A 17,931-nucleotide genomic window follows, 5' to 3' on the forward strand; every position below is an offset into this window, starting at 1 on the left:
AAAAATTGCACCAAAACATATATAGGACAGACCCGGCGCAACTTTAAAATAAGATTTAAGGAACATACCTCTGATTTCGTTTATAATAGAAATAGATCTAAATTTGCACAACACCTTATAGAAGAAAACCATGAACTCGCAAACATTAATGACACCCTGAAAATACTAAAAATCACAAACGACCCTACAATAGAAACGGCGGAACAATTTCATATTATAAAAGAACACAACTCAGGAAAACCTCTACTAAATGAACAAATAGCCAACATAAATAACCCACTCTTCAATTTATTCAAACTACTCCCGCCCAAACAATCACACACACAGATTACACCGACACCCCCTCTACTTCCGGAAACAGATATTATAACTAACTAAAATACTGTGAACAAGTCCTTCGCTCTAGTATCAGCCTAGCATCAAGCACGAGCAGACCAATACATCCATAACTGTAAGTTACTTTTCTTACATAATAGGCACTGCAGTTAACCATACCAAAGGAATTTCCAATACAATTACAAACATCCCCAACTTTATAAATTAATTTAATCATATTGTTACAGACACGCCAGGCGATACTATAGCCACGGACCTGACAATCTTCATCCTGTTATAATATTACATAAGCCATCAATCTAATAGAAGTGTCTCAACATCACTTTTAGAAACATAGTCATGTCACGACCTTGCGTCCAACTCAACGCTAAACAAGATCACCACAAGTGCCTCATCTAACTTCCAACCAGCAGTGATCACATACTTCACATAGTCAAAGTGATGTAAAAACTAAGTGCTTTTAAATATTTTTAAATCGTTTTAAACAGTTTTTAAACAGTGTCTTACATAGTGTTTTAAACAACGACAGAAACATTGCAATTCAAGTTTGATAAAGTGTGGTACCAAATAGCATATAAGAGTTAAGGTGATCATTTGTGTAATCATGACAACACTTCACCGACACCGCACAGCATACACAAAAACACTGACCATTTCAGTCCAGATACATGCACCCACAGGCTTGGTTTACAATTAAAATAATATACAAACATCTGAAGATGGTACAAGTTACGTACCGAAAACGTTAATGAGGAAAATATGACTAATTAACTCATTCATTTTGTATGATAAGCAAAGGCGGTAAATATACATATAATTATAGTCAAATTGTGACAGCTTATCGGTATATCTTCAACATGAAATTCATATCCAAACTTGTCATCAGCAATGAGGTCTGTGCCACATGGACCTGATGTTCCAATTTCATCACCACATACGGTATTACCAGAGAGTAGTACTAGTACTCCATACACTTCAAGTGCAGAAGATGATTTAAATTTGTCCCCAGACTTAGAAGATGATAATCCACATCCTTTGAGAAAGTCAAAATTAAATGATTTGGTATGTGATTTGGGTCTTACCAAAGAAAAGAATGAACTTTTAGATTCAAGGTTGAAAAGGAATCTTTTAGGACATAAAACAACTTTCTACTGGTACAAACATCGTGAAGAAGAGTCAAAAAAATATTTTGTAAAGAAAGGGAAACTAGTGTATTGTTGTGATATTCCTAACTTGATTGGTCGTCTAGGAACAGCTTACGAATCAAAAGATTGGCATCTATTTATTGACTCAAGCAAGAGAAGTCTGAAAATTGTTCTTCTACACAATGGAAATATTTTTGCTTGTCCCAATAGCTCATTCTACATCCCTTAAAGAAATATATCAGAATTTGTATACTCATCTAGAAAAAATTAAATATAATGAACGCAAATGGTACGTGTGCTGTGATCTTAAAGTGTGCGGTATTTTATTGGGGCAACAAGCAGGGTACACCAAATTCCCATGTTTTTTGTGTCAGTGGGACTCTAGAGCCAGAGAAAGACACTACCTCTTAGTGATTGGAAGAAAAGAAAACATTTAGTGCCAGGGACAAAAAATGTTATAAATCACCTGCTGATTGACTCACAAAACATTTTGCTACTCCCTTTGCATATCAAATTATGGATAATGAAGCAATTTGTCGAAGCTTTGGACAAAAATGGTCCCTGTTTCCAATATCTTATTGAAAAATTTCCAATATTATCTGAATGAGAAGTGAAGGAAGGCATTTTTGATGGTCCACAGATTCACCAACTCATTAAGGATGTTCATTTTAGAAATATCATGACTGACTTAGAGTTAGAGCTTCAGGCTTGAGACTCATTCAAGCATGTTATAAACAAATTTTTGGGTAATGTTAAAGATGACCAATATGAGCATATTGTGAAAACCATGCTCGAAAAGTTAAAGACACTCAGATGCAATATTTCCCGGAAAACTTGGGTGCACTAAGTGAAGAGCAGGGAGAGCTATTCCACCAAGACATAAAGGAGATGGAGCTACCGGTGTGGCTCAGTCTGTTAAGGCGCTTGCCTGCCGGTCTGAAGTTGCGCTCGGGTGTGGGTTCGATCCCCACTTGGGCTGATTACCTGGTTGTATTTTTTCCGAAGTTTTCCCAACCGAAAGGTGAATGTCAGGTAATCTATGGCGAATCCTCGGCCTCATCTTGCTATCACGAACCTCTTCGATGCTAAATAACCTCGTAGTTGATACAGCGTCGTTAATTAACCAACTAAAAAAAAATAAAGGAGATTGAATCGATGTACCAGAGTCAATGGGATGTCTCCATGTTGGCTCACTACTGTTAGTGCTTAATAAGAGATAACCATCATCAGGGCCATAAACTCAAGTCAATTCAGTGTTTACTTTTATTTTTTTTTTATTTTATTGGGTTATTTTACGACGCTGTATCAACATCTAGGTTATTTAGTGTCTGAATGAAATGAAGGTGATAATTCCGGTTAAATGAGTCCGGGGTCCAGCACCGAAAGTTACCCAGCATTTGCTCGTATTGGGTTGAGGGAAAACCCCGGAAAAAACCTCAACCAGGTAACTTGCCCCGACCAGGATTCGAACCCGGGCCACCTGGTTTCGCGGCCAGACGCGCTGACCATTACTCCACAGGTGTGGACAATTCAATGTTCGTTTTCAACAAAGCGGAGGAGAAAATAATTATCATAAGATATGTTTGAAGTTTCGTAGTTCAGTTTGAAGTGTTGTATGTTTAGAATTGAGATTTTATCATGGCTTGCAATGTTTCATGGATTTTAAATTGCACTTAAGAATTAGAAATTATTCAAATATTAAATATTTGTTTTCTCCATGACAAAAAGAAAACTGGTACATGATACGAAAAAGTGGAAGGCAGATTTGAATTCAGCATACCAAAATTAGGTTTAGACACCTGTTTAACCCCATGCCGCAAAACAAAAATTGAAATTCGCAGGCCTGTGTTATTAACAATAGGTGGCCAGGTACTGGGATCTTTTAAATCACATTCTGCCGTCAATTCAGGACAAATACTATTATCCCCACAACTTGATTTCGGCACTGACCCTTTCTCCAAGCATAGTTTCAAACAAACTTTAAACTTCCCATCTGGTTTTTAACCTTCCATTTCAATTTCGTTCTTACTGTGTGGGAAAAATTCCGAACCAATTGATGTTGATGCAGTTGGATCACCTTCATCTGACTTTACGAATTTCAACAGGAATCTAGTAATTTTTCCCTTTTTTGTCACTTTCATTCTTCCTTTTGCGATAATAAGCACTAGAGAGACATTTAGTTTTTCTGCCTATCTACAACTCAATAATAATATTAATAATAGTCCACACCTGTGAAGTAATGGTTAGTGCGTCTGGCCGTGAAACCAGGTGGCTCAAATTCGAATCCTGGTTGGAGCAAGTTACCTGGTTGAGGTATTTCCGGGGTTTTCCCTCAAGCCAATATGAGCAAATGCTGGGTAATTATCAGTGCTGGACCCCGTCCTCATTTTGCTGGCATTATCATCTTCGTCTCATTCAGACCTAAATAACCTAAAATGTTGATATAGCGTCATAAAATAACCTACAAAAAATAATAATATTTTATTTGTTTATTAATATTTTATTGTGCTGTATAACATCCTGGGACCATTAACAGTTCAGCACAAGATTACAATTAGAGACAAATACAAACAAAAATGACACAATGAATAAATAACTGTAAATTACATGATACAGAATAACTAAATGACACTAATTAATAATTGAAATGAATGTGATATAGATATATACAGGGTGTTTAAAAAATACGGGGTATAATTTCAGGTGTGTATTTCCCACATGTAGACAATCAAAATAGTTCATTACAACATGTGTCCGGAAATGCTTTATTTCCGAGTTATGGCCTTCACAACATTGAAATTCACCGGAACATTTTTCTTTCCGCAGGTCGTTGCCGTCAAAAGAGACATTAGGAGGGCACTCTGACAGCTCATTCCGAGGCGAAGGTTACATTCAGTGTTGTGTAGGCGTTAGACTGTGCGACATGTATTCAAATCAAGAGCTGTCAGAGATACACTTCATGTACGGTAAGGCAGACGGCAATGTTGTGCTGGCTCGTCGTTTGTACCAGGAGAGGTACCCACAGCGACAATGTCTAGATCGGAAGACATTTGTACGTCTCCATTACCGTCTGTGCGAGTATGGAAAATTTAACTCTCCTGGTTTGGGAAGGGGACGACCAAGATCTACAACTCCAGAAGTACAGGAGGAGATTCTGGAAGCTGTGAACATGACTCCTTCTATCAGCACACGAAGGGTAGCGTTGCAAGTCAATGTTTCTCATATGACTGTCTGGAGACTGTTGAAAGAGTATCAATTGTATCCTTATAATTTGCAACGTGTACAGGCCCTGTCACCAGCAGCTTACCCTGCACGAGTTAGGTTCTGTCAGTGGTTCTTGCAGCAGTGTGGTGTAAATCCGAACTTTCCTGCCTTAGTATTATTTGCAGATGAAGCACAGTTCACACGAGATGGCATAACATATTTCCACAATCAGCATGTATGGGCGTATGAAAACCCACGTGCAACTGTTCCATCTCATGACCAGGTGCGGTTCTCCCTAACATGTGGGCCGGTATCATTGGTGATCGATTAGTTGGACCCCATGTACTTGTAAACAGACTTACGGGGCAGGCGTACACAAACTTCGTGGAAAACACCATACCTCATGTTTTAGAAGATACTCCACTGATTAATCGTCAACACATTCACTTCTTGCATGATGGCGCTCCTGCACACTTCAGTCATACAGCTCGCCGGTACTTGGATCGAAGGTTTCCTGATCGATGGATAGGTAGAGGTGGCCCAATTGCTTGGCCTCCTCGCTCACCTGATCTGAACCCTCTCGATTTCTACTTGTGGGGCCATTTAAAATCATTGGTTTATTTGTCTCCGGTGCCTGATTTGGAATCCCTTCAGAATCGAATTGTGGCATGTTCTGAGGACATACGCAATACTCCTGGAGTTTGGGATCGTGTTCGCAGGTCAATGAGACATCGATGTGAGGTCTGTATTCAAGCAGGAGGTGGACATTTTGAACATCTTCTGTAATGACAACGACCTGCGGAAAGAAAAACGTTCCGGTGAATTTCAATGTTATGAAGGCCATAACTCGGAAATGAAGCATTTCCGGACACATGTTGTAATGAACTATTTTGATTGTCTACATGTGGGAAATACATACCTGAAATTATGCCCTGTATTTTTGAGAGACTCTGTATACTTAATATATGAATAACCAGACAACATAACTATACATTAAACGGATTCGAATTAATATAATGTAAATTGGCAGCTTTCATGCATCTGACAACTGGAGGAAGAGATTTAGGTTTATAGGTTTTTTTTTTTTTTTTTTTTTTGAAATCTTAAACCATTAGAAGGGACACGAAGGTAGATATTGCTTATGAAGGATTCACAATCAATGTCACTCTTTAAGGCCTTACGAAAGAATAAGTAGTCGTCTACCATAAAGGCTAAAAAAGTTAAAATATTTACAGGTACGCTCATAATTGAAAACAGATGAATTAGGTAAAAACCTATAAGCACATAGGGACATAAATTTTCTTTGAATATTTTCCAATTTAACTGAGTCAGTATAAGTAATAGAATTCCAAACAACAGATGCACATTCGAGTTTAGATGTGATTAATGTATACTCCTTCCATTCCAAAATACGGTATAGTAACAAAACAAGTTCGATTATTGTACATGCACATACAAAATGTTTCGCGGTGTGGTATTTTGTTAAGTAGTGAAGGGACTATCAGACAGTGCAGTTGTGAATGTTTCTAATCTTCTGTAATGGATCAAACTATAATATTTAAATAGTTCATTATGAACAGAAATCAAATGGGCACCTGCTGTGGTGTTCCTGTTGCACAGAATGTAACAGCAACCCAGTCAAATTTGAATAAAACATCTAAGGCACAACAGTTGTATAAAATGGGTTGTAATTTATTGCTGTTTTTATGTTGATTTGCCTCTCTCAAAGCAATGTTTGTGTTTTGTTTTATTAATTTGACGTCACACAGAATGAAATGTACTTTATTTATTAGTTTTTCTTATGTTAATTAATCAAACAAATAAGTATCTAGAAGATGTATTAAAGTTACATTATATTATTGAGAGCTTTAACAAATGTGTACCATATTTTGGAAAGGAATAAATGACATCTATCTGTACCATATTTTGGAATCGAGGAAGTAGTATAGAATTACAAGAGTAGCTGGAGTAGAAAAAGAATAAGTTATAGACCTTATAAGTCCGAGCATTCTAATGGAATGATTATTAATACATTGGACATGATTATGAAAATATAATTTGGTATCGAGTAGAACTCCCAGGTCTCTAATACAGTCTTTCCTTATTATACCGATATTATTAAGAGTATAATTAGATTTAAGAGAAGTGGATTTCTTGAGAAGAAAATTACAGAAGTTTTCAATTCATTAATTTTCATTCCATTATCAGCAGATCAAAGCACAATAGTGTTTATATAATTTTGCGAAATTCGACAATCAGCCGGATTATTGATTTTGCAAAAGATTTTCAGGTCACCCACAAATAAAAGGCAGTTTGAACTCTTTCTTCTGCAAATATCATCTAAAAATAATGGAAATAAAGAGGTCCCAGTGTAGAACCTTGGGGAACTCCACATAAACTAGTGAATGGATCCGAGAGAGAGAATTTCCTAATTGAACATCTGTTAAATAGTTTCCAAACCAGCTCAGGTAGTATAGTAATGATAATGATAACGATAATGATAATAATTTTCTCATACTGCACAAAATACTATACAGTACTCCTTTTGAATGAATTAAAACGTTGTAATGACCCAAACTTATCTCAAGGTTTTCTGTGCAGATTCTTTATAAATCAATGAAAACATTACATATGTACCTTTTATATTTTATTCTTAATCACCAAGTTTCTCTCCACACTGCTAACTATAAAGCACTAACGAATTTTATGCAGTGGCTGGAAATGTTGAAAACGATAGACAAGAGATTTGATTGTTGAGTGAATATTCAAACTCTGCACATTTCACATCATTCTGTTTTTGAAGTAAATTCAAATGTGAATCAAATCTGCTAAATATAAATATTTATTTATTGTTCTGTCAACAATGGAATCAGAAATAATTCATATCAAATTAGCGCACATTAGTTCACGTTTTTTTTTTGTAAAATTCGTATTAACACTAAATTATTAATAATTATTTTAAAATTATATATTAAATTTATTCTTTTGATTGCCCTAAAAAATTGGCTGCCTGCACACCTACTATAACACCCTGGTGGCAAGAAAGTAATAAAACTAATATGTGTTTGAGTTGTATACTTGATGTTGAGTGAGCAGTTATATTTTGTAGAACATGCAGAAAGTTTACAAAAATATTAATTACGAATTCTAAAAATATTAATGAAGTGAACATTTCGTAACATTTTATAGAATTTTGTTTTCCAAATTAGTAACTTTTATTTAAATAATAATATACCATTATTTTATCATTAGGTAAACATACATAAATTACAACATAAAATTGATCTACATAAAGTATATCCAATTGCATGGTCATAGATTCCTGTGAACCTCTCTTAGTCCAGCTATGGTTAGAGCAGCATTTATTAATTTGTTTATTTGAGTATTATATTAACTTCTTTTCAATTCTTTCTGCCATATGAAAATCTGAAGCATGACCTTGTGACCTTGATTTTGTAAGAGTGTATTGTATCCTGGGGACATGTTGGCTCTAAATATGCTCATGTCAACAATTACACTGTCCCATCTTCATCAACGTTATATACGTTGTAAATAATAGAACCTGAAAAAGAATGAAAAGAACAATAAATACAGAGCCCGGCAGAATGATTTCCTCGATTACAAAAATAAATAACAAGATCGACATAGATTCTGTTCAAAAGTTTATTTTATCATCTTACAGAAGAATGTTTGCTATTTTGACATAACTTTTTTTTTTTAAGATAATATCACCCAAATGTTTGCCCTTGCGAGCTATACACTCCTCAAACAGTGACTGTGGATCCCCTTTTCCTTAAAGAAGCATGGCTCTCTTATTTTAAATTGTGCAAATTGTTAATATTGTATATACCACTGCCACCGGGTGCTTGCCCACTTGCAGTGTAAATAAATACATACATACATACCAAACCCAAACAGTAACACGCTCATTGTGGAGAGGTCACTGATGCATTTCTTGAAGGTTTTCTGAGGACCAATATGGAATGTTTTGTTTGTTGACACAGCCCAACAAATGAAAATGAGGAATTGAATATAAGTAAATGTATTGTCGTCTTAGGTAGATTATCAAATTGCTAAGTGATTATTTATTCACATATTAGCATAACAAGTAGAATGCTTTAAAATGATTAACGTTTTTGGCATTGATGTGCCATCTTCAGATCGTTAGAAGTGATGTTGACAAAGTATGAACACTTTAAAAGTTAATATACAATGAGTTTCATGGTTAAAACAATTGTCATATAAATAATTAAAATATGTAAATAGAATCAGTACAAAGGGATTACTATTATGTTTTAAGTCGAAGATTGTTTGTAAAAGTTAATAATTTTAATATGTACGAAACATGTTTTTGTGTGTTGAAGATTATGTTAAATCAAACAAAGAATTAAAATGGGGGAGAGAAAGAGAGAAAATACTTTTGTATGTGATCAGTAACTGATGTTTTGTTGTGTGAAATTTACGTTTTGTGTTGAGAGTTGTGTGGTGATATTGTAGGTTGTAGCGGCTGGAGTGAAAGGCACAGCGTGCAATACAATCTGCGTGTGATGTTACATCAAGTGGGAGGGGTAGGATGAGGTGATCGGTGGGTGGGGTTGAAAAGCTCAGGTTATGGAGGTTTATGATTGTTGTTGATGATTTAAATAAATTGAATAAAGGATTATATACGTTGGGGATTTGTTCATTAAGAAGTTAATTTCCTAGATTTAATTCCTTTGCGATAAAATATTCTTCTTTAATGTCTATTTTAGAACAGTTGTTTAGTCTTTGTATTATGGATAGTGCATCATTAGTATTTGTGAGTTCATGACCTGTTTCAATAAGATGGAGGGCGAATTTTGATTTATTGCGATTGTCTTTGAAATCATATTTATGTTCATTATATTGGGTATGGAAGTTCCTTTGAATTTGTCCTACGTATTTCATGGGGCAATTTTTGCAATTTAACTTATATATTCTGCTTTTGGAGAATTTGTAAAAATTATTGAGTCAGTTGGGAATCAGGTTATTTAGTTTAGGTTATTTAGTTTTTAGTTGGATGTTATTTGGATATTCTGACTTTTGAAAAAAATGTTGATTTTATTTGAAATTTTACCAAAATATGTCATACTGTGCCATTTTTTATCGTTCTTTGGGTTTATATCTGGGGTTAATGTAGAAAAATTATTATTTTTCTTAGTTAATTTCATTTTTCTTTTTCTAAAAATGTTTTCTATTATTGCTTTATTGTAACCATTTTTCGTAACTAATTTTAATATATACCAGTATTCTTTGTTAAAATTTGATTTACTCAGGGGGATACTTAATCTGTCTTTTAAAAATCGAAATTTACCATTATTGCGTGTGTGGTGGGGTGGACGGAGGAGCTATATATGTCATAATTGGTGGAAGTGGGTTTTCGGTAAATATCAAAAGTTAGTTTTGGTTGCTTTATGGTAATTTTTACATCCAGGAAATTTAAAGAGCTAATTTTACTGTCTTCTGATGTAAATTTAATTTTGGAATGTAATTGGTTGAAGTCATAAGTGTTGGATTCAGTATTTGAGTTAGTACTTTCATACATTATGAGAATATCATCTTCGTATCTATTATACGAAACAATATTATGTTTTTGTATAGGTTTGTAATGTGTTTACTTTCTAAATTTTGCAGAAAAATTTCGGCTAATAAGCTAGATAGAGGATCTCCCATGGCTAAATCTTGTTGCTGTGAATACAATTTATTATTCAATTGAAAATAGTTTTGGCTAAGTGAAGTATGTAATAAGTTAAGAACTTATTCTATTAATTTGGGATGTAATTGTATTTGTTCAAGGTGTGATTGGATTATATTTAAAGTTTCATCTATGGATATGTTGGTGTATAGGTTGGTTAAATCTAAAGAAAGAAGTTTTGTTCGGTTGGTTGTTTTTAGTTTTGAGATTCTATTAAGTAAGTTTTTTGTGTCAGCTCTCGACTCATAATTATGTTTTGTTTTAGAAATTTATGAAGAAATTTATTGATTTTGTAATTGGGAGCATTCTTATTATTTACTATTGGTCTCATGGGTAAATCAGGTCTATGTATTCTGGTTAATGTTTTGAGTGTGGATCACCTCATCCTACACCTCCCACTTGATGTAACATCATATGCAGATTGTAATGCATGCTGTGTCTTTCAGTCTGGCTGCTACACTCTACGATACCACCATGCAGCTCTCATCACAAAACTTAAGTTCCACACAACAAAACATTAGTTATTGATCACATACAAAAGTATTTTTTCTCTCTCCCCCATTTTAATTCTTTGTTTCAATTAACGTAATCTTCAACACACAAAAATATGTTTCGTACATATTAAAATTATTAACTTTAACAAACAATCTTCGACTTAAAATATAATATTAATCCCTTTATATTGATTCTTGTTTGAATATTTGCAGTCACAAGGCCTGGTTGAATCACACAACATGTAACGTCCTTCCTGCTGGAAGAGTTTGTGATTCTGTTACAAGAATCAACGTATAATATTACAGCAACAACCATTTTTATATTCAGGATGTTTTATACATTTTAATTTATGTATCAAATTTTAAACTATTCAAGTATTAGCACTAATCAATTATATTTACATATTTTAACTATTTATATGACAATTGTTTTAACCATGAAAATCATTGTATATTAACTTGTAAAGTGTTCATACTTTGTCAACACCACTCCTAACGATCTGAAGATGGCACATCAATGCCGAAAACGTTATTCATTTTAAAGCATTCTACTTGTTATGCTAATATGTGAATTAATAATCATTTAGCAGCTTGATAAGCTACCTAAGATGGCAATACATTTACTTATATTCAATTCCTATACTTTAGCTTATCGGAAATCACACAACATGCCTATAAAAAATGAAAATAAGCTTAGTCATTACTGATCACAACAGTATCACCATGAAAATTTTCTATTATGGTCTCGCAAGCATCTTCATTGTTGAGCCAGTCACATTGTCGAAGTTCCTGAACCACCGTAACTTTTTAGGGATGGAACTTGACGTCTAGGTGTAAGATTCATCTCACACTCTGATCAGATATTCCCAACACCAGAGCATGTTCAATGGCTGAACGTCGTGGATCTGTGGTAACAGCATGCCTTACTGCTGTGATATTCTCAGGAGCCCAAACGTTGCGATATATTACTGGACGATTTCTGTTTGAAAGTTGAACCTTTTGTCTGACGTTTCTCACCCATATCAGTAGGGTTTTCTTCTTAGAAATTCTTTCGTGTCGACCTACTCTAAAATGGGTACAAAATTGCCACAGCATTGCAATCACAGCCCCATTTTTTAAGAAACCTCAACAAAATGCACGATGTTCACCTGTTCACACCATGATGATAACTGAAATGGCATGATTTGTGCTGCTCAAAGATGTATACTACCCAAGCGCAACTATTAAGAACCTGTATGCCGGCCAATTCAAACCAGGGAGATCATTCTGCTGGATCCTGTATTATAGGATTAATATCGATGTGTTTGCTTAAGCCCTCAGTCAGTCATCAATGTCGTAATTAACTGTTTATGCACACTTCCTTGTAAGTGTGTATAAGCATTCACGCACTTCAGAGATATGACATATAGCATCAAAGTTAATCATTTCTATAATAACTTCTCCACTAATACTTGGGACAATTCATACTTTGGATTAGCAGATAAGTTTCTGGTAAGATGCTTATATATCTCACATTCTGCTAATGAATATCATTTTATCACCTCTTTCAGTTGTGATGGCTGTGATCAAGATGGAACGTGACATCGACCCATTGGCTACAGAAACAAGTGAAAACAATGGATTGGAATACAAGAAGCCTTTGTCTGAGGTATATTGAAAGTAACTACTATTTATTTTCTAAATGCGACATTTATAATAATGTAGCATATGATAGAAAAGTTTACAGCACAACTGCGAGATTGTTTAGAGGGTGGAAGTGCAGATTGAAAGGGACGAAAGGGTATACTTAAATGAATACAAAACCTATATTACATTTTATGATTAAATGCACAGTTAATTAGAACATTAAGATTGAAGTTTCAGCAGTCTGGCAACATCACCGGTAACACACTCTACTTGTGATACAGATGTAAGAGGTCAATGAACTCGGTGTGTCTCAGTAGGTGAGCTGCTCTCTGCCTCGACATCACTTGTCACCTCGTGCAATGACTTGAAATAGTCAGAGGTTTTAAAATTAAATTTACACGAAAACCGACCTCAGTATTGAAATATGGCAGAGGGATAAATTATTCTCTGTTAGATTTCCTATTGATATGGACAAAAATCACGATCCTACTCGCAATAGTTACTGAATAAGGGATTGTTAAACATTTGGGAAAAAGTTTTTTTCTCAAAATACTATGAACTTTTCACCAATATATTATAGGTTTTTGTTACAAACAACATGAACTATTCCCTCTGAAAATTTGCAAGGCTAATTCACTTCTACCCTGTGTAACTGACAAACAGAGTGAGAGTAAATTCTCGTGTTACCATATTTGCTCGCGTAATTTGCGCCCCCGCGTATTTTGCGCACCTTAATTTTTAAGGGATTATTTTGAACTTTATTTTTGCTCTGTGTATTTTGCGCACACATTTTACGTACATATTTTTTTCAGTGTAGTAGGGATTACGTACAGTTTCCCTGGAAAAAGATGAGACGATTGAATATTCCTAAGTCTCAGATGTAAGACACTGCGCATGATCGGAGACCAGAGCACCGATACACAAGATAACGAATATTGAGTTACTTAAATTCAGGCTATTTGGTTTGTTACTAGCATCGTTCCGAAATTCACTTCAAAAACTGCAAAAAATATTATAATATTACGTAAATAAAAGATAAATATATACATAAATCGTGTAGTTAAATCGACAATGGACCTTCATGACTAGATCGACACTCCGCACAGAAAGGAACGCTTTCATGTCGTTTCAATAGCTCAGACGGTAAGACTTCTGCGTGTTGTGTAGAAGAGTGCGAGTTGGATTCTTAGTCTACACAACGATTTTTTTTTTTCTAAATAACGTTAAAATAGCTAAGTAACGTTGAAATAGAGATTTACAAAGTCCTGAGATTAAGTGTTAATGATCGCAAACAATATAAAATTACAAATTATATTATAAACGTTAATCTAATGAATGCATTTATAAACACATATACAATGTAAATGCATATATATTAAAAACTAACAATTAAAATGAAATTAAAAAAATATATGTAATAATAGACAAGCTTTGACAAAGGTTTAGAGTCCTTAGGCTATGTAATTTGTTGAGTAATTATTACAATATTTTTTAATAGCTTTCCCATATGTGTAAGAAATGCACTCGCACAAAACAATTTTTGTTAAAAGTGTGGCTTTGGGTTATTTCATTCTCACCCCTTCAGTTAATTTTAACTATTTTATATACGTGTTTGCAATAGTGTTTAATTTAATGTGCATTCAATTTTATTCATGTTATGATTGAATGAAAAAGCACTGTTGCAGTTATTGACTAATTACATATATTAATACTAATTATTAAATGCATCTGTTAAGTAACCAATTGTAGTATCTTTTGCAAAATCTTGAATGTTTAAGTTGTCAATAATATTTCTATACCATATACTATAATACGTTAAAAGAATTTGCAATAGATTTGGGATCCTCTATTTTATAATCATTGGTTTTAATGAAAAAATATTTTCTTTCTTAGGATATATACAAGTTTAAATTTAATAATATTCCGAATAGGTTTAATTGTATTATCTGAATTTTGTACTTTTCTATTCAAATATATTCTATTTCCCTCTTTCATAATTTTTGATAAATTACACTGTACTTCTTGCAGTATTTAAGAACATGAGGATCATTACATTGCAACACAATACATATAGATTCTTCTTTTTAATACATGAGATTTTGAAGTCCCTGCGTTATCTACATGTTTTTACTTTTGAATTTTTTCACAACATTGAGTGGAGAACATCCACTGAAGTGATTATGAAATTAAGTGAAAAATTCAATACATTTACTCTTAATATCAGTAGTGCCAGTATCATATATGTTTTTCCAAGATTCATTTTGTAGACATAAATGTGAATAATCACTAGCTACAGCATTTACGATCCTTTCTTAGTTTTTAAATTAATATTTTGAAATTGTTCAGTAACATTGGAAACACTTAGGATTTGTTTATCATGTTCAGACAAACCATTGATTATAGGTTCTGTCGAATAGGAATTCAGTCTAATTCTGTGTGTACAAAACATTTATCAATGGCTGTGCTACTTCAGCTTGTATGCTGTGGGAAAATGAATCTACAACTAAGGTTTCCAGTTTCAAGGAGTGAATTTAATTTACTTTTACGGAAAAGTTCCGAGAGATAATCTATGTTTATGTCACTACAGATCACAAATTCCATATGAGATTTCTAAAGTCTTTTCTTTACAAATTCAATGTTTGCTATAAATATTAATAAATAATCTAAGAAATATGAATGATTGTAGTTAGAAGTCTGATTTACATTATAGAAAGCAAGAAGTTACATTCCTACGCAAGATTCGAACTTTCGGTGATGGTTTTGTCGTCCAGCGCACAACCACGGACCTATTCAATGCTTATGTTAATAACCTATAATTTAGCTGTAGCAATGTGGTGTCATAACTTGGGGTTTGTTTACTTAATGTAATTAGATTTAATTTGATTATTTTTGCAACAGTTGGACTTCCTATTATTTAGTTATTTAATTTAGGGTTGATTTATTAACTCTTACTATGCAAGATGCCTGTTATTTCAGTAATTCTATATCACGTTAAATAGTCATTGTCTACACTAAAGTATTATCGTCATCCCTCATTTCTCATCATAATGGCGAACCGACGTGACATGAGACAGTGAGTTATAGCTCTAGTTGAGGCTGGATATGGGGCTAGATCTGCTGGCCGTTTGGTCGGTATTCCTGGAAGTACAGCCGCGAGGTGGGTTCATCGTGACCAAAATTTAGGAGAGGTCGAAAATCGCCCTATTCCTGGGCGTTCGCGGATTTCTTCATTGTAAGAGGATGCTCTCTTATTCGAGACAGTTCGACAGGACCCCATTCGGACTGCTAACGAAATAAGAGCAGCATCTAACTTTGCTGGCTCTTCACAGACTGTGATCAGCAGGTTGAGGAACCACGGTATTAGGAGCCGGAGGGCTGCGCAAATGGAAATATTGGGGGAAGCACAAGCTGTCGACCATCTTGCCTTCGCTACCAATCGAGTGGATTTCGATTGGAGAAATGTAATTTTCTCCGACGAAACAACCATCTCGAGTGATTACGAAGGTCCTGTCCGTGTCTATCGTGAGGATGGTCTCCGACATGACCAGCGCTATGTGCACCGACGGGAAAGATCGGGGCGCTTTAGCATATCGTGTTAGGGGTGGATGTCTTACAATGGACCTGGCATTATAGAATGCATCGGTGGCCGGTTTAATGCGGGAACTTACGAGCACATTCTGGAAAATATATTCCTTCCCTCCGCCCGAGAATGTTTTCCCGAACGAACATTGATGTTCCAGCAGGATAACCATCCCGTGCACTATGCTGCAAGCATTCATACATGGTTTCAAAGGAGACCCGAGATCGAAATCATTAATTGGCCTCCGAAGTCACCTGATTTGAATGTCATCGAAAATTTATGGGCAGAATTGCAAAAGAGAAGGATAGCCACCTATGCCCACCGACGCCCTCGAAATCGAGATGAATTGTGGGATCAAGTTGTTGACACCTGGGAAGATCTCGCCGGGGATCAGAACTTATTCCACAATCTCGTGACATGCCGGATCGACTTAGAGCTGTAATAGAAGCTGATGGCATGTGGACAAGATTTTAAGTTAACAGGTCTCTTTTTATGATTTGAGGCTTTCTCGGCGTTGGTTCGCTAATATGTTTTTGCAGGATATCAGCCGTGTTAAGATTTTGGAATGCTCCAAGCTTTCGACTGCTATCTCTGCAGCCATCACTTCCCTGAAGATAGCTGCAGAGATAGCAGTCGAAAGCTTGGAGCATTCCAAAATCTTAACTCGGCTGATATCCCGCGAAAACATATTAGGTCTCTTTTTGTTTCTTATGATTTTTGTTTGAGGAAGAATACTTTTAACTTCCAAGTAAGATTTATTTTTTATTTTTTTGACGAGGTTCAGCCCACTTGTAAGACCCAGAAATTGGGCATAAATTATTCTATATTTTTCGACAAATTAGACAGTCGAGGAACTCTGAACAAATTAATTACACCTCAATAAAAAAAAGTTTTACCGGGATCGAACACGAGACGTTTCGGTTATATAGTGGAACCGACACGCTACTATATGAGCTAACGAGACAAGACAGTGGCAGCAGCAGTCCAGAATGTAGATCCCTTAGCAGGCATTTGCCATTCGGTTCAGTGAAGCAATGATATTTTGTGACTCGAGCTATGTTGTGAAATTGTGGCCTTAAATGGCAGTCTTCTTCGTGATCCTTATTCTGGTCCTTGTCCTTGTTGTGGTCCTTGTAACAATTCTTGTACTATTTGTCATGTTATGTATCGTTACGTCGATATCGAGTGAACCGCGCTGTAGAACTTTAACTTCCGACGACCAAGAATAATCTCATTCTTTTTCAGGGTAACTGTACATATTTTTTTCAGTGTTGTAGGGATTTTCCTTCCCTACAGTCCATCGTAGGTCATTCACCAGCAACTGAAGTACCTGCTTCAGAAAGAAACCCCAAAGTCCCGCTACTTTAACAATGCTTGTCCTTGGTAGAGACAAGTTACCGGTATAGAAAATTAGCCCTACCGTAAATACTTACCTATACATATACTAATTGAGATAAACTCAGAACAGGACCTCTTATTTGAAAAATCCGCATATTTTACGCACCCCAATTTTTCAGTGGCCAAAGTTAATTAAGAAGTGCGCAAATTACGCGAGCAAATACGGTATGTGCCATCTTGTCATAAATTGTATATTTCTTTCAAGTACTTCCTTTTGAGTATTGATCAGGGTTCATGATTCGAAGTGTGGTTTGTAACATTTCTGAACCTTTAAAGAGCGGACATTTAAATGATAAAGCAGGAACAGCTGTACGGAATTTAAGTGGTCATCAACATTTTTATACAAAGTCTTGGAAAAACTTAATGTATTCTGATGTGTACAGTAGTAGCAAAAAAATCCGGAACGTTCCTTGTAGCTGATACAAAAGAATCCTG

General features: G+C 35.0%; 1 protein-coding gene across 13 annotated transcripts in view; it reads left to right on the plus strand.

The window, feature by feature from the left end:
• Positions 1 to 17,931, plus strand: part of LOC138700126 (zinc finger protein 235-like) — a 345,990-nt gene that overhangs the window by 283,563 nt on the left and 44,496 nt on the right. For all 13 annotated transcript variants that reach the window (XM_069826459.1, XM_069826457.1, XM_069826458.1 and 10 more), the window contains one exon: positions 12,443 to 12,540. In XM_069826459.1, the coding sequence (XP_069682560.1) occupies positions 12,443 to 12,540 (98 nt within the window). The remainder of the gene's footprint in view (positions 1 to 12,442; positions 12,541 to 17,931) is intronic.

Source organism: Periplaneta americana, chromosome 5 (assembly GCF_040183065.1).
Source record: "Periplaneta americana isolate PAMFEO1 chromosome 5, P.americana_PAMFEO1_priV1, whole genome shotgun sequence".
In the NCBI taxonomy this organism is placed as follows: domain Eukaryota; kingdom Metazoa; phylum Arthropoda; class Insecta; order Blattodea; family Blattidae; genus Periplaneta; species Periplaneta americana.